General features: G+C 47.7%; 1 protein-coding gene across 1 annotated transcript; it reads right to left on the bottom strand.

The window, feature by feature from the left end:
- Positions 1-3,305: 3,305 nt before the first annotated feature.
- Plin1 (perilipin 1) lies at positions 3,306-16,307 on the bottom strand. The gene is made up of 9 exons (XM_051206623.1): positions 16,145-16,307; positions 15,474-15,532; positions 12,055-12,259; positions 10,132-10,214; positions 8,755-9,007; positions 8,112-8,284; positions 6,018-6,215; positions 5,337-5,582; positions 3,306-4,591 (listed from the first exon to the last, which is right to left on the bottom strand). The coding sequence occupies exons 2-9, from the start codon at positions 15,516-15,518 to the stop codon at positions 4,256-4,258; spliced, it is 1,539 nt and encodes a 512-aa protein (XP_051062580.1). The 5' UTR covers positions 15,519-15,532; positions 16,145-16,307; the 3' UTR covers positions 3,306-4,255.
- Between the last annotated feature and the right edge of the window lie 1,206 nt (positions 16,308-17,513).

Below are 17,513 nucleotides of genomic sequence, written 5' to 3' on the forward strand. Positions count from 1 at the left end.
AAACCACTTGGACATAGGTTTAAGCCAATAGAAAGTATTTATTAGACAGCTGGTAACCACACTGGGTGTTTTCAGGACCCACGCACAGTCTTAAGCCTTTCTCAGGGCGGGCTTTTAAGAATGCAAGCTTGATGGGGAATGTCCTTCTGTATATATGTTTCTCTTATTGGTTGATGAATAAAATACTCTTTGGCCAATAGAGGCAGGAAGACAGGCAGGACTAGGAGATGAGGAGAATTCTGGACAAGGTAGGCAGAGAGGTGCCGGAAGGAGACTCCATGTAGCCAAGGAAAGACTAACAGGTCCAACCCTTCTCCTGTAAGACAAGACCACGTGGAAATACATAGATTAATAGAAATGGGTTAATAATTAAGACAGAGCTAACCAATAAGAAGCCCTAGCCATCAGTCAGTGTTTTATTCATCAATCAATAAGAGAAGCATATATACAGAAGGACATCCCCCATCGAAAGCTCTCTAGATGGGAGCGGGAGTGGGGGAGCAGGAAGAGAAGAGGGAGGGGAAACTGGGATAGGAATGTAAAAAATAAATTAATAAAAAGAGGAAAAAAAGAAAATTCAAAGTTAAATAAAGCATTACGCCATCCCATTAAAAAAAAGAACGTAAGCTTTCTCTCTCTCTCTCTCCCTCTCTCTCTCTCTGTCTTGCTTGCTCACTCATGCGCGCACAAACACACAGGACACACAACAAAACAAACAAAGTACCCCCACATCCTGGATTGATATACCTTAATTAGCAATAATTGTTAGCCAGAAGTGGAACTACAGAAGCCAAAAAGCAAGGTTAGTACAATTAGGGGCTTTCCCAGACTAGAGGATTTGATGGATTAGGTCTTTGTTCTTGTTTTGGCAGGTGTTGCTGCCTCCCGCTGGGTTCCAAGGCCTAAGTGGTACTTCCATCATGGTGTCAGTTGTGCTAAGGTCTAGGGCCTACTAAGTTCTGGGGCCCTGCCCTGTTACAATATCATAACGACTTCCAGGTAAGGAATACTTTTAAAGTTGTAACTAGGGCTGGAGAGGTGGCTCAGAGGTTAAGAGCACTGGCTGCTCTTCCAGAGGTTCTGAGTTCAATTCTCAGCAACCACATGGTGTCTCACAACCATCTGTAGTGAGATCTGGTGCCCCCTTCTGGTGTACATGCATACATGTTGACAGAAGACTGTATACACAATAAATAAATCTTTAAAAAGTATAACGTTGTAGCTAAGAATTACAAAGTATAAAATAAAAAATGTCTTTGACTAAATTTAAATCAGTCAGAGAAAATACTGCTCTTGCAGAGGACCCAAGTTTGGTTCCTAGTACCCACATCATGTAGCTCACAACTAATTGTAACTCCAGGTAGTTCCATTGAATCAGATGCCATCTTTGGCTTCTTGGGGCACTGCACTCATGTGCACAAACCCACACAGACATGAACTCATACACATAATTCAAAATGAAACCTTTATTATTATTACTACTAGTACTACTACTACTAGATTTTATTTATTTTTTATTTATTTTGAGACAGAGATTCTCTGTGCAGCCCTGACTATCCTGAAACTCACTCTGTAGACCAGACTGACCTGAAACTCACATAGATCCACCTGCCTGTGCCTCATGAGTGCTGGAATTAAAGGCATATGCCACCACCACCTGGCCAAAATAAAGCCCTTTAAAAAAAGAAAGAAAGGAAAAAAGAAGGAAAGAAAGAAAGAACCTCTGCTCACTTAAAAACAATCCTGAAGCTGAAAAACTAGTCACATATGTGGCACATGTGGCTGATGAGTGACCACTATCTGTGAAAATGTACAGAGTCCCCAAACCTCAATAAGGAAAATAAGTTACTGAGAGAAAAGTACATAAAAGTTTTGACAGAAGGGGAAATACAAATGTTCGAGAAATACAGGGGATTTATGATTTCTTTTGCTTTGTGTGGTGTTGTGGGTGGAATCTCAGGGTCGGTGGGGAGGTAAAAGATATCCAGGGTAGATAGGGGAGGTCCAGGGTAGGTGGGGATGCCCCCAACAGATAGGGAGGCCAGGACGAGCCTGCATTTCTCTCTGCACATCCAGGCCTGGTGTCACTTTCCAGCAGCTGCCTATGCAGCTCTACCAGAGATAGGCTGGGTTCTGTCTTCACAGTCCTGCATTCCAGCATCGAAGGACCCCTCTTGCAAGATTCACACCCACTACAGTCCAGGGCATTCCTGAGTGTGGTGTGTACTTAGGAGGGGTATACTAGTCATGTTCACTTGTACATGCCCCTGTCCACTCCCCATTCCTATTTTTGTTAGCCTCAAATTCCAAAACCATGGATTAAGGTAGAGAACTCATTACAACAGAGGTCTGCCAAAGACCAGGTGTTAGCATACCACAAAGCAGGGGCCAAGAAGGTACTCATGGGTCTGAGGGATTCCAATAGGATATGATGTATATATTGATTTCTAGAAGGAATGTCAGACATGTCCTAATGATTTGTGTACATTTATATAGCAGCAGATGACAATAACAGGACAAAATAGAGTTTCCTTTGGAAAGACAGCCAGAATTATCAGTATTTCAAATCACATATTATTTTATCAAGAATGTCATGATTACAAATTACAACTTGTCCATAGATACATATGCATAAGATTGTGTGTGTGTGTGTGTGTGTGTGTGTGTGTGTGTGTGTGTGTGTTGCTGGGAACCGAACCCAGGGCTTTGCACAAATTAAGCATTTGTTGTACCGTAGAGCTACATCCCAGCTTTACTGTTTACAGTAGGGAGAAAAAAGGAAACAACCTAAAAATTCATCATTAGGAAGCTAGCTACACCAAATTATTCTTATTATTTTCATATAATAGATTACCATTCAAAAGAGTACGAATGGCTTCTGATACTGGTACAAAAATGGATAAGATGTATAGTTGAGGAGCTGAAGAAATAGCTCTGTGGTTAAGAGCACTTGTTGCTCTTGCAGAGGTCCATGGTTTTATTCCCAGCACCCACATGGCAGCTAACCACCTAAAACTACAGTCCCAGGGGATCCAATGCCCCTTCTAACCTCCACGGGCACCAAGAACACATATATATGAGAAAGACATTCATACATGCAAAATAAAAGAAAAAATTTGTTTTCTTTTAAGCATAATAAGCATTATAAAGGATGTATTGATCAGAGTGGGAAAAGCCAGGGAGGACACCACCCACGGTTTATGTAAGCAAAGATAGGTCTATACACAAGCGCTTGCCCAAACATAGCCTACAACTGGAAGGATCCGTGAAAGAAAACTGAGAAGTCCAGAAAGGAGAACACACACTTTGAAATGTTTGAACATTACAAGTGTATTTATGAATTTGTCTAGATTGACCAAATATTGACATTTCCAAAAAACAGGATTTGGAATGAATGATGGCTATGGATATATGCTCTGTATAATATACACTGTTAGCTAAAGGTGACCATTGCGGGCTTTCAGCATCTGGAGTAGCAACATTCGAGAGTGAGTATGCAGAGTGACACAATGGAAGTGTGGCTGTGAGTAAAAGCTGACACTATGGAGGACACACCCGAGCCCACCTGTGCAGGGGAGAGAGACTCAGAAACTAGAGCTGCTATCTAAATAAACACTCAAAGGCTTTGGCATCTTGTTGTTCTTTTTTAAAGCAGTGTGCTGAGAGCTAGGTAATGAGAGGGTCTCAGAGCTCAGTGCTGAAGATGCCCTGAGAATTCCTGACATTCAGAGGGAGTGGCCAGAGTGTGCGCCTCTCACTTAGCACTGGAGATGGATCCAGCCTGTGCTACTTGGGAGAAGGAAGAAAGAAGAGAGGGGAGGAGGAGAGACGTGAAGGGAAGGAGGAGACAGAAAAAAGGAAAGAAAATGTCAACTGACTCACTACTTTTTGGTAATAAATACATGTTCACAGAGAAGGGATATGAATTTTAGAACCAGTCAGGTGTCATTGGCCAGAAGTTTTGCTAAAAAAGTGAGAAATCGAATTAAGCAATTGCTTTTTTAGTTAAAGAAAAGCAAAGAAAGCCATGAAATGAGAATTGCCAGCTGCTCCGGTGCCCCTTAAAAACTGCCTGTGATGGTCAGGCCCCCAAAGGATGCTTTAGAAGTGCCTCAACAGCACCGTGGAAGTGTGGCTCAGGCTCCCAAGGGGCCACCTTAAAGAAGAGACCCACTTAGCAGTGTGGTTTCTGTTTCCTTTGGGAGAAGCGACCCTCCCGTGGGGGTGGCGCCAGGCGAGCAGGGACGCAGGCCGCTCAGCTCTTTTTGCGCAGCTGGTTGTACTGTGCTCGGCCTAGGATGGGCTCCATGACGCTGGGCCGGAAGAAGCTGTCGCTGACCCTGCGTGCAGGCTTCTCCCGGGGCATGGCCAGAAAGCCAGGACGCGATGTCTCCGCCTTGTCGTCAAGACCGGGGCAGGAGGGCGCGCTGAGGCCACGCACGTTGCGCAAGCTGCCACGAGGCTGGCCCGGGCGCTGTGCGGACTCTGGACTGGCGGGTCTTGCCCCAGACCCCTTGCGCTCGACCTCTGATGGCGGGTTATCGATGTCTCTGAATTCGCTCTCGGGCTCCATCAGGGACAGCCTGGGAAGCTGAGAGCCAGGAACTCTTGTTAAGAGTCACAGCCCTTTCTATGGCCTTTAGCCTAGTACACACACACACACACACACACACACACACACGCACACGCACGCACGCACGCGCACACACACACACACACACGCACGCACGCACGCACGCACACACACACACACACACCACCCCCGTGCGCCACGGGGCAGCCATCACAGGGCAAAGACTGGGGTTTGGGATGAAGGGTACCCCGGAGACCCCTGGAAGCATGCCACCCCTCCCACTTTCAACGATTTCAGTAACCTTTCCCCTGGCACCGCCTGTTCATCAAGCTCTCCTTCAACCTGCTCAACCTGTAACTTCCTTTGGAGAGGTTCTCAGGGATTCCCAAAAAGATGGCATTAGTCTTGGCTTCCCAGCTCCCCCTTCCGCTGTTGATATAGGGCCAGCTACTATCCCTGGAATGCACACCGTACTGCTCCAGGTGCCTTGAAAGCCTATTGCCAGGCCCTTCTTCTGGGAGCTGAAGTGGGAGGGTTGAGTCACTCGGGACTCCATCATCAAATGGGAGGCACAATGTAGGGAAGAGGTCTGAGGCCAGGGCTGTGACCCTCTGTACTCTGGGCTGGGGGAGTCCAGTGTGCAAGGTTTTGAGTACTGAGATTGGAGAAGTGTCTCCAGGGGCTGGGAGAAAGGAGTGGGGCGGTCTACATCTCCTTCAGTCAAATCTACCTTGGGAGAAGGTGTCCCTGGGGTGGGACTCACCGGCACATAGTGTACTACAGTGTCTACCACGTTATCGGTAACACCCTTTAGAGCATCGGATAGGGACATGGCCCTCCCTTTGGTGGAGGACACAGCCTGGGCTGGTGTGAGGTGCAGGATCCTTCCCACTGTGCTCAACACAGCCGCAGGTGCCCATGTCACCGCTGAGATGGTGTTCCGGACAGTCTTCTGCATGGTGTGTACCACACCACCCAGGAGGCCTCTCGGATTGGGCAGGGCTGCTACCTGTGGGCCAGAGAAGCGTTAGCCCCTGCCCTACATCAGTTCCTCTGACCCTTCCCCTAACCTCCAGCCCAGAGCTAGGAGGGAAATGTGAACATAAAATAGAAACAAAACAAAAAAGCAACAACAATAAAACAAACAAACTAAAAAAAAAAAAAAAAAAAAAAAAAAAACCTAGGCCTGGGACTGTCCCTAGCTGTGGATAGTGAGGCCTTGGGCATGTCACCTCCTCTCTCTGAACCCCAGTCTCCTCGTCTGCAAAAGTGGACCAGCAATGGCTGCCCTGCCTACTTTTGTGGGTGTTGTGGAACCCGCTGAGTGACACAGCGATTGGATTGGAAGAGACCTGGGGACAGAATCCTTTATTCTACCCTGCTCCTCTGCTCCTCACCCCCACCCACGGGCTGTGAGGCCTTAGGCTCTCACTCTCTTCATCACCTCCCTGGCGCTCTCTTCAGCCTCTGATCCCTCTTCTTCCTCCTCCTCGTCTGTCTCCTCTCCCTCGGTGTCTGTCTGGTCGTCATGGCTTTCATCCTGGGAAGCTGCTATGTTGTGCAGCCAGGGCACCCGCACCTCACTCCGCCGCCGGGACACCACCTGCATGGCTGCTGATGCGCCCCACTGGGCCAGGCTGCTCTGAGGGAGGATGGCACAGAGAGCTGGCTCAGTGGACCCCTCTAGGCCCTAAGGTCCTTGTCACAGGAGCAGGGGCACGGGTGGTGAGCAGGGCCTGTTCCCACAGGGGTTGGGATTTATTTGTTGGTTTTTATTTCTTTATTTCATTTTTACGAATATGCGTGTGCGCCACCTGTGTGCCTGGTGACCACAGACGTCAGAAGACAGCATCAGATCCCTGTGAATCGGAGTCCTGGGTGGTTGTGAGCCACCACGTGGGTGCTGGGAACTGAACCTGGATCCTCTGCAAGAGCAACGAGTGTTCTTAACCACTAAGCCACCTAGCATTTTAATTTGTAATAGCTTGTCACTGAACATACATAGTTGGCATAGAACTCTGGGACTTTTTGTAAGCACATCCTATGTAACTATAGCAGATGAAGACAGAATATTTCAGCACCCAAGAGGTTCTCCTCAGTCTGTATCCCCCAGTCTGTGCCCCACATTCTGACTTCACAGCCACGCATTCATTTTGGCTATTCTCTTCCGTTTTTACTGTTGGGATGGAATCCGGGGGCTCTTCTGCACAAAGCTTGAGCCTGTACCCCCAACCTGGATGCTAATTTGTTTATTTTTATTTGGTTTTTTTTTTTCGGACAAGGTCTCATTATATAAGCCTGGATGGCAGGAACTCACTGTGAAGGTCAGGGAATCCTTCTGTCTTGTTTCTCAAGTGACCCAGTCCCTAAGAGTTGTCTTTTGACCCCAGCACATTCCCCCCATATCTGGGGTGGGGAGACAACACACAGAGTAATAATAAGCAAAATCAAATTTGAAAAAGATTATCACTCACATTCTGGTGTGTGGACGGGAAACACTTGCAAACACGACAGTTGTAAGGTTGAGGCACGAAGACTGCCACAAATTAAGGGCTAACCTGGGCTACAGGATGAAACCCTAACTCAGAAAAAATTAGTCAATTAAAGTTTAAAGAAATTAAGTAAAAGGACATCTCACATGACCGGAGAGCAGTCACTTCCTGCTGACTCTGGGGCTTGCTCTTGCAGCTCTGCGGGTATGTGGCCTCGAGTAAGCAAGGCAGGTGCTCTACCACGTAGCTACAGCCCAGTCCAGACTCCATCACCGTGTTCTAATCGTTTAATTTGTCTCTGGTTTTCTGTTTATCTTTGTTTAAGGGACTTTTGTTGTTGTCTTTTGAAATGGGGTCTCACCATACAGCTAGGATAGTCTAGACCTTGGATAATCTATAGACAAGGCTGATCTTGAACTTGAAGAAATCCCAAGTGTGGAGATTATTAGTATGTACTTACGTGCCTGACTTTAATGTGTGTGTGTGTGTGTTTTCTTCTTCTTCCTTTCCTTTTTTCCCTTCTTAGTTTCCCACTAAGTCCCTTGCTTCTAAAACTTGCAGCCTAACTATATCAAGATGAATGGAGAAGCAGCTTGGCCTGGGTGTGGTTGGGGAGTCAGGAGCCCCTAGAAGAAAAGACTGGAAATCTGCATAGTCAGAGGTGAGGGCTATTGGGACTCTCGTCCATTGGATGGGTTTTTGTTTTGTTTATTTGTTTATAAGTGACCTTTCTACTGTTTTAATAGCAAATGGGGGTGGGAAGGTCCACGTAAGAGGCCCATTTGGGGTCATGAAGATTGTGAGTTAAAGAGACTCTGAGGGAGGATTGGGGAGACAGAAGAGGGTAGGTAATGAGGCAGGACCACCCACAAAATTTGTGTCCTGTCCTTTCTCTTCTCCCACAGGATGAGCAGTTAGCCCACCATCCTCTTAAGTCCCTGTCTTTACCTCTAAAATCCCAGCCCGGCTTGAAGTACGTTCCCAAGACAGAGGGACTGGGAAACCCACAGAGCAGGGGTCAGGCAGAGTTCTCAGCAGACACTCACCAGGGGTGCCACACCCGGGATCCACATGGCCAGAGAATGGCCCTGCTTCAGGGCCCAGGCAGTGGTCTGCATGGTGTGTTGAGAAAGAGTGTTGGCCAGGGTGCTGACCCTCCTCATGAGGCTGGGTTTGACCTTGGGAGGCTTCTGGGCACGATGCCGTCCAGAAGCGGGGGCTGGATAGAAGATACAGAAGAAAACATCAGAAAGGGACTGAGGGGCCTGGAGAGACAGCTTAGCTGTTAAGAGCACTTGAATTCAACTCCCAGCACCAGTACGATGATAGCTCATAACCACCTGGAACTCCAAATCCAGGGGATCCAATGTCCTTCTCTGGCTCTTGCAGGTAATAGTCACATATGATGTATACACATACATGCAGTCAAAACACTCATACACGTAAAAATTTGAAAGAATAAATACAATAAGAAAATGGTCTCAGCCTTGTGCCTTGGGCTGCAAAACAGTTGCCTTACTTCTACCATGACCCCACTGGCGATAGCCAATGCCAGTTCCTTCTCCCTCTCACATCTGGGGTGGAGGGACTAAAGGACTGAGATCCTCTGGAGATTCCGAGGGGCATTCCCTATGCCAGAGCAAGGCCAGCAAGTTCCCAGGTTAGCCAGCAAGTCTGGAGGGCAGTTACCTGACTCTTCCTTTGTTGGTGGCAGGAGGAACTCTACCACCTTCTCAATGCCACCCAGAGCCAGATCAGCTCCTCCAGAGGCCAGTCGGCCAACTCGGGTGTTGGCAGCATATTCTGCTGTTTCTTTGGCCATCCCCAAGGCAAGCTCGCAGCTGGCCAGGACCTTGTCCGAAGTACTTGCAATGGGCACACTGATGCTGTTCCTGGCACTTCGAAGGCGGGTAGAGATGGTGCCTTTCAGTTCAGAGGCGATCTGAGGAGTGTGGGGAGACAATCAGCTATGTGGATCTCCTCACAGACCCTGAGCCCAGCTCCCTGGAGCGCCCCATTTAAAGACCCAGGCACACTGGACACACAGTTGTAATAAAAGGACTGGAGGCTGAGGCAGAAGCATCACCATGAGTTTGGTACTATCTGTGGCTTCATAGTAAGATCCAGACCAACCTGGGCTACAGTACAAGATCCTGTCTAAAACTTAAAAAATTTAAAAAAGGACCCAGGGACCAGCAAATACATGAATATGTGGGAAAGAAAAAGGCCACCAGGCTTCTCCACACTATATAAAATATCCATCCTTCAAGGACAGCCCCTGAAGCCTCCCCTGGTGGTATCATTCACATAAGGCATCCCCTCCTCTGTCTTTCCCTTAGCACACTATTTTATGCTGGAGTAATTTGCCTTCTTCCTCCTGGGACCTGGAACCTGCTCTGTGAGTTGACTTGGTCTAGAGCACTAGAGAGGAGGTGCGCTGCAGGCCTGCCCCCTGGAGGTCTCCACCTCAGGCTGGAGTATAGCAAGTCCCATCACCAAGGATGACCTGGGAGGGCTCCATAAAGCCCTCGTTGTGGCTGTTGGCAAGGGCAGGGCACAGGGCTCAGGGCAGATCTGTAGGACAGGTTGATGGTTGGGCAGTAAAATAGATGAGGTCATAGGCCTTACTGAAGCCAGCACTGGATAAGGGGAGATAAAGGTATGGCCAGGGGGAAGTGACTTTTTTAGTCTCATGGTCCATAAAGGTTTGGATCTCAAGGCCATGTATGTAATCCTGGGATCCCAGTGAGAGGGACCCAAGATCTGTTGTAGCTGTTGTCACCACATAGTCCTGTGCAAACCCATGGAGTCCCAGATCCCATGACCACAGTATCAGAAGGCTGTGCAATCATGGAGGGGCCATGAGAGCACCTGTCTGAGTTTATCTGAGGCATATGCCTACTCTCCCAGACACCCTGACTCTACCTGACCCCACAGAAACAGGAAGAGGGCTCTCCACCTGCCTAAGAGGGTGCTCTCCCCATGAATATCTGGGGCATCGGTGCTCTCCTTCCTGAGAGGAGATCACAACAGTGTAGGGAGCACTATGGAAGAGGGAGGACTCACCTTTTCTGGAGGGTATTGAAGGGCTGGAATCTTTTCCTCCAGGTGGTCCAGGCCTCTGCAGGCCAATTCATTGGCTGCTGTGACTGAAAGGGAAAGGCTGTGTTGGGTGATCCCTGCCCCATCCTGAGGAAATACCCTGGGGCCCACAGATCCCAGCCCTGAGGCTTCCAGGTCGCCTGGGGCCAGAGACTCTGCTATATTTAGCCCCCAGGTACTTATAAGGCCTTGATAGCAGGGCCATTTTGGAATAGGTAAGACCTGCACCTACTCAGCATGTAGTATTAGCAAGTCCCGTTGGTCTGAACACCAGGTCAGGCTCACAGGGTTCCATTCTTTACCTCTAGGGCCCTGGGCAGCAGCTCTCTGCTGCCCCCTTCTGCCAGCAGCCAGAACCGTGCGCCTCTGTGTTTGTAAAGTGTGGCTGCATGGGCAAACTTGTAGTGGGAAGTGATCACTTCCAAATGCTGTTCTCTCCCCTCCCAGACTCCCTGTTCAGTGTTCCGGAAGGGTGTGAGGAAGTGAGAGAGTTCACGTGGCAGTGAGGCAGGTGGCACCCGGGCTTTGGCCTTGGCCTCAGGGGCACCAGGCCTGGGCTTGCTTAGTTCTGGAGATGATGGAGTCACAGTCACAGCCAGAGCAGTTCCAGATTGCAGGACCAGATTTAACCCCCAGCTGTCAGGATGGCTGCAGCTGAAAGGAGCCAAGGGAAGAGGACCAAGTTGCCCCGAGGAGTGGGACACGCCCCAGAGGATGCAGGTGTTTCCAGGGGGAGACTGCCCTAGTCTGCTGAGGATGGAGGCTCTGTGGTCAAGGTCATGGAAGGCACAGGTTTCAAGGGTATTTACAGATACTCTATCATGTTTCTCTGAAACAGCAAAGATCCCAGATGACTTTGGCTGCCTTCTGATTAGACAGAATGAGGGTACCCACGAGGGGCTAGCCCAGGGCCTGTGGTATTTTTGTTATTATCATTAGTTGAATGAGTTTTTCTTGGACAACTGTATACATATCCCTGCATCTTCTCTTATCTCTCTTCCACCCTCGCTGTAATTTGTTTTGTGACTCACTTAATTTAATTAGGGCCATCTATGAGACCAAGGATTTGAAATGGAGCCTTTAGGTCTGTCGTGCCTGGTTGCTGGGTAGAATTCTCACATACCCAAAATCTATTAGAACAATAGAAGATGCTAGACTTCTTGGCACTGCTGAGATTTCCCTCAACCCTGACAAGAGTTGAGTCTGTTTTGAATTTTTCCAGACAGGTTTTTCTCTGTAGCTTTGGAGCCTGTCCTGGAACTCACTCTATAGAGCAGGCTGACCTTGAACTCACAGAGATCCACCTGTCTCTGCCTCCCGAGTGCTAGGACTAAAGCTTTGCATGGGCCACTACTGCCTGGTGGAGCTGAGTCTTAGAGACCACCTTTTCTGATGGAGACAGGATGAGTCTTGTTTCTGCCCCCAGTTTCCTGCCTGGTGGCTCTCCACTACCCCACTGGTCGGGAGCTGGCAGCAGCAGCCACAGGGTGAATGGGCCTTTTCTTTTCCTGGTGCACTGCTAGGCCCACTTTCACTGAGACTTCCGGTTCATGATACTGCTCCTTCTGTTGTATTTGGAGTCGGTGTGGCCAGATGTCTGCCTCTGGCTCCACTCACTACTGCGCACATAGATCTGCCCATTTATCCCCCTGAAAATTATTTGGCTGCCCTAGGCTGGGCTACAGCTGAGGCATGTATAGACACAAAGAGATCTGCATCTATGCCTCTCTATCTGCAGATGAGAAGACCAGGAAGTTGGATACAGGCAAGCAAGGGAGGTGGACAAACAATTTGTGAGATGACCAGACAGACTGACAAGCACACAGGCAGACACGGAATGAGTATCAGTGGGCAGGCAGACTGATGCCAAGTTCTATGAGAACTCACACTGGGTGGACAGCCGGCGGACCACCGGCTCCATGCTCCAGGCAGCCAGATTGCTGGCACCCTGCACACCCTTCTCATAGGCATTGCACACGGAGGCCACCAGGGGGTGGGCTTCCTTTGTGCTGTTGTAGGTCTTCTGGAAGCACTCACAGGTGCCGCTCACCACAGGCAGCTGCAAGACTCTATGCAGCACATTCTCCTGCTCCTGTAGGCAAAGGAAAAGTGTTAGACCCCACCCCACCCCACCCCCTGCTCAACCTCCCTGCAAGCTGACCCTAGTTAGAGTCATGCATGCCGGTAGCGAGGCCAGCCAAAGTCTAAGGGAAACAGGGCTTCTCTAAATGGTCCAGTCATGAGACCATGAGGGAGCCCACAGGGAAAATGAACCTGCCTGCTGTGCCTTCCTGGTCATTACCTAAATAAATCCTGGAGAACTCCCGAGGTGATCTGTGCAAGCCAAATCCCATCTCCCTCCCAGCTCACCCCTCTTAGACTGACTGCCAAAAGCAAGTTAATGTATCTGTTAGTCCACCTTCAACTGGTAGCTTCATGTAAACTTTTTAGTGGTCTTCCTGAGATACTGGGCCCATGTCTATAAATGCTGAACCACATAGCCTTGCCTTCCCTCCCACATCTCTTTCTACTTGGTAGAATATTATTCTCTCACTATTACCTTCTCTGTGGGACAGGATCTCAATTAGCCATGGCTGGCTTTGAACTCACTAATTAGCTAAGGATGACCTTGAACTACCGATCTTACTGACTCCACCTCCCAAATGCTGGGATTATAAACACGATCAGCTTTTGACTCTCCTCCATCATGGCTATGTCTGTCCTTGGGCTGTCTCTACATCTGTCACCCTGCTATGATTATGTGTATATGCCACCTTTCTCCCAGTAAAATGTCCTCTGTTTCCCCAGGGCCTGTTTGAAACACTAACCCTGGAAAAATGAGCCTCATACTGGAAAAATGAGCCTCACACATACACGGGGCTGTGCCTTGCCAAATGTGTAGGTTCTTTTTTTTTTTTTTTTTTTTTTTTTTAACCTTTCTTGTTTTTGTTTTTCAAAATAGGGTTTCACTGTGTGTGTGTGTGTGTGTGTGTGTGTGTGTGTGTGTGTGTGTGTATGCTTGGCTGTCTTGGAACTCGCTCTATAGACCAGGCTGGCCTTGAACTCACAGAGATCCACCTGCATCTGCCTTCCCTGTGCTGGGATGAAAGGTGTGTGCCACAATGCCCAAGAGTTCTTCTTAACTACACAGAATAACAGGATTTGGGCCTCCTGGAGTTCCTCAGCAAGAATCCTCTCCAGAAAACCTCCTTGGGTGGGCTTGCTGCCTTCCTTCACAGAATGGCTGGTGCCCTGGTGGCATGACTTTGCTGAGCTGGTCTGCCTCCACACCCTGTACCTGCTCTACTGGAACAACCCTGAACAAATCTACTTCACCTTGTATCCCTGCAAAAATCCCTTCTCCTTAGGAAATAGCTACATTTCCTATGTTAGTTTATAAGTGGGTCATACAATGGGCTTGTGACCCTTTTCTCCTGACACTTTAAGAAAGGTATGGCCTTTCTTAAAATACAACACTCCATTTTTAAGTTGGTTCTCCAGTGAGTCTGACCTTTTGGGTGTAGTGGGGTCATCTCTTGTTATTGGGATGCCATACTCTTACCAAAACATTTTGTTTTGTCAGCAGTTACATAATTACACTTTAGCAAGCAGAAAATGCCTAATCTTTGAGTGAAAGAATGAATCTGGTTTTGTAGTAGGAAGCAACATTTTCCAGAGCTGTTACACTCCAGAGTACTGGTTTGGGTGCCTTGATCTCAATCCTAACTGTATTTTGCAGTGTGAAGTGTTTGAAATTCAGAGATAACTTACCCAAGATCACACAGATAGTAAGTAGCAGAGCCAGGACTTCGGTCAGGTTTGATTTGATTTTTTGTGTTGAGATAGGGTCTCGCTGGGTGTAGTGACACTCAGCACTTTAATCTCAGCAGTCAGGAGGCAGAGGCAGGCAGATCTTTGTGAGTTCAAGGCCAACCTGGTCTACAAAGTGAGTTCCAGAACAACCAGAACTGTTACACAGAGAATCCATCTCAAAATCCAAACCAAACCAAACAAACTGAACAAAACAAAACAAACAAAAAACAATGAAAAAGGAATAGGGTGTCATTTAGTTCAGACTGGCCTTAAACTCATTGTGTAGCCAAGGCCAGACTGGTCTTCAACATCTGATTGTCCTGCCTCTACCTCCCAAGTTCTGAAATTATAAGCATGTGTCACTTATATTGGACTGTTTCCAAGTCAGGTTTGAAATGGAATATATGGAATGCACTTCCAAATAAATTAAGATAAAATAAATTAACAATTGGGCGAGGATGTGGCAGATTGGCCGTGGGTTCATGGCCTTTGGGATTAGTCAGCAATCCCTGGGACCTTGTATACGTTTGCCTAGTCTTGTGAAGACTTGTCCATAGAAAAAGGAGCATGAAGCAACTCTTCAGGGTTGACCCATCTGTTCCAACTCTGTATGACTTTAGATAGACCCTGTGACATGCCATCAAGGAGACCTGTGTGGGCCCCGGGACCAAATAGTCACACTATTTTTAATTTTTCATCCTGCAGGTGAATCAGATCTCAGAAGGAGAAAGAGATTTGGACTACATGAGGAAGCATCTTCTTTAATGCCTTGGACAGTGCTTTCAAAGTTTGTTTTAAACAGAGCTAAAGGAGAAAAGGTCTGGGAATGAAAGAAACCATTAACCATTAGGAAGACCTAACATTTTGTTTGTTTGTTTGTTCGTGACCCATTCACATCCCTCTTACAGTTTAGTACAAAATAGGGAGGTCTATTGAAGCGTAGTTTGGGATGACTTTAGTCTCCTCCAGGGTCATACCTCTGAATCTCACTAACGTCTGAACTGTACCCAAATCAGACAGGTCTTGGCAAAGCATATCAAGGACATACAAAAGTGTCAAAATTACTTAAAATCATGGTGAAATCTAGGCCAGAGATAAATGCTGGACACACGAATGTCTACTTTCATCCCATGCATGGCAGCACAGGTGACACGTTGCAGAGTCACAGAACATGCATGGGCACTGTATGGCATGCATGCTCTCCTGGGTGGTGGACTGTTGCCTCAGGGTTTAGGTCATGGCGATTTCCTTCCCTGTCTCTCCTTAGCCATCATCCCTATCCTTTTCTCCAAGGCTCTTAGACTGTCATAGGCATCTTTTCTTTCCTAGTTTCCCAAACACCTGTTAATGGTGGCAAGGGGTGGAATAATGAGACAGTGACTTCGGAACAGACAGTAGACACATCTTCCTGAGGTCCCCTGGCTCTCCCCTCTGCTCACCCCCTTCTACCTTGGTTGCCCATTCCCCATCTCACATGAGCCCAGGTTACTTACAGGGAGGTCTCCATCCATCAAGGTTGGGCCCTTGTTCATTGCCATCCTTACTCTTCAGGCTGCAAAGCAGAGTCCCAGGTCCATCAGAAGCCCACAGGCTTACACTCCACAGGGTGGCTCCCTACTTCTCACAGCCACCCACCACTCATCTGGGAGCTCAGCTGCCCTAGGTTGCAGAGTGAATGTCACATAGGAGAGGCCATTCTTTGGAGTCCCGACACAGTGAGTCTCCTAGTCTGCTCAAAGTGAATTCCATAGTCTGCTCAAAATTGATGCTTCTTTTAAGGGCTCAAGATAAAAGAAAGTGTAGGTAAGTTAGATAAAGATAACGAGATAATGAGAGAAAAGGTTAAGATGAAGTCTGGGGCTCTTAAAGCAGTCACATAGAGACTAAAAAGCAAGTGTCAGGTAGAATTTAGTCTTTTTCTTCATGATACAATTCTAGCTAATTACCATTTCCCAATATTGCCAGTTAGGTAAGCCTTCTCCTAAACTGTCTTCTGGATAAGCCAATGGCCACTCTGTGCCCTGCTCTTTTAACCTGTGTCTTTTCCTCAGTGGTCTCCCTGCAGACTCTGTGTCCCTCGGTAAGTTCCCCATCTGCTCTTCCTCTTAGCTCCTTCCCTCTTAGCACTCAGGTTAGGGCCACCACCCGGGAAGCCCACACTCACTGCAGCTGGCTGCCACCTCAGTCTCAGAAAACCCAGCTGCAGAACGGCTCCCCTCCACAGAAATCCTCCAGCCACTCCAGGGAATCTTGGGCAATGCCTCTCAGACCTCCCAGCTGGAGGAGGGCAAAGAGGAAGAGAAAGCTGGGCCAGGCTGTTTCCATAGTCGTCTGACCCAGGATGTCCCTTGGGCTCATCCTAGTTTCTGTGGGGGACGTTTAGCCAATGATGAGGTGGCTCACAGAGCTGAAGGAGTCCTATGCCAGAGCCCTGAGACAATAGTTCCAGAATATTTCTGGCTTCCAAATGACAAAAATCGCTTTCCATAAAGAAGGCAATAGTAATTGTGTCACTAAACTCCTAAATTCAAAGTTCCATGTAATTCTGTGATCTTTGGTCCCTTTCCCCAAAAGTTTCTATGAACAGTACTTCCATATAATTTCTCCTACCCTTCATTATTTGCTAGCAAGGATGACTACTGAACAGCATGATTTCAACCCACACAGGGATGGTGTTCAGCTTACTGTATTAGTCTAAGACTATCAAGATAAATTAACCTGCAAAGAAGGCAAAATAGAGCTGAGAGTTGAGCCCTTCGTAATTTTGACTCTGGGAGAATAGTTTTAACCCCTGTAAGTTTAAGAAAATATTTTGAAGCTGGTTGTGGTAGCAAATGCCAGGAATCCCAGCACTCAGAATGCTGAGGCAGGATTGGTAATTTGAGGGCCACCTGAGCTACATAGCAAGCACTTGTCTCAAAAAGCTAGGGACTAGGGGGTGGAGCTCAGTGGCAGAGAACTTGCCTAGGGTTGAAGGCCCTGGATTTGATCTTCAGCACTGAGGAAAGGAAGGTGTGTGTGTGTGTGTGTGTGTGTGTGTGTGTGTGTGTGTGTGTGTGTGTGTGTGTAAGAGAGAGAGAGAGAGAGAGACTTTACCTAGCCTAAGATACCAACAGAACCAAACAGGAAGGAGGAAATCTTTGGGTTTTGTTCACCTAAGTCTGAAGAAGTGATGGTGTTGATAAGCTTTGATTTGTTTTTGTTTTTTCCAACCAATATCACCCAGACAGCCAAGAACTATCAGAACATGTCATTCATTCCTCAACAGGGACTCAAGCCCAGGCTCAAATCTTAGTTCCTGATTAAAGTAGAACACTATGGTCTCAACCAGTATCTTCAGACCATCTAGATAGGGCCTCAATGAAAATGGATGAGAGGACACTAAATATTAGCTGGTAGCAGATTTGCATGTTGTTGGCTCTGCTAAGTTGTTAATTCGGATGAGAGAAAAGAAAGGCACTGAGCAGTAGGTTCAGCAAAACGGCTCAACAGGTTAAGGGGATTGCCGCCAAGCCTGACCATCTGAGTTCAAT

The sequence above is a fragment of the Phodopus roborovskii genome, unplaced genomic scaffold, assembly GCF_943737965.1.
Source record: "Phodopus roborovskii unplaced genomic scaffold, PHOROB, whole genome shotgun sequence".
Classification (NCBI taxonomy): Eukaryota; Metazoa; Chordata; class Mammalia; order Rodentia; family Cricetidae; genus Phodopus; species Phodopus roborovskii.

Excerpts from the sequence above, each read along its gene's own strand:
- Plin1 (XM_051206623.1), bottom strand. The coding sequence starts at position 15,518 with ATGGCAATGAACAAGGGCCCAACCTTGATGGATGGAGACCTCCCT. Across the intron at positions 8,285-8,754 it reads ACCAACAAAGGAAGAGTCAG|CCCCCGCTTCTGGACGGCAT; the intron begins GTAACTGCCCTC and ends TCTTCTATCCAG. Across the intron at positions 4,592-5,336 it reads CTGTAGTACACTATGTGCCG|CTTCCCAGGCTGTCCCTGAT; the intron begins GTGAGTCCCACC and ends CCTGGCTCTCAG.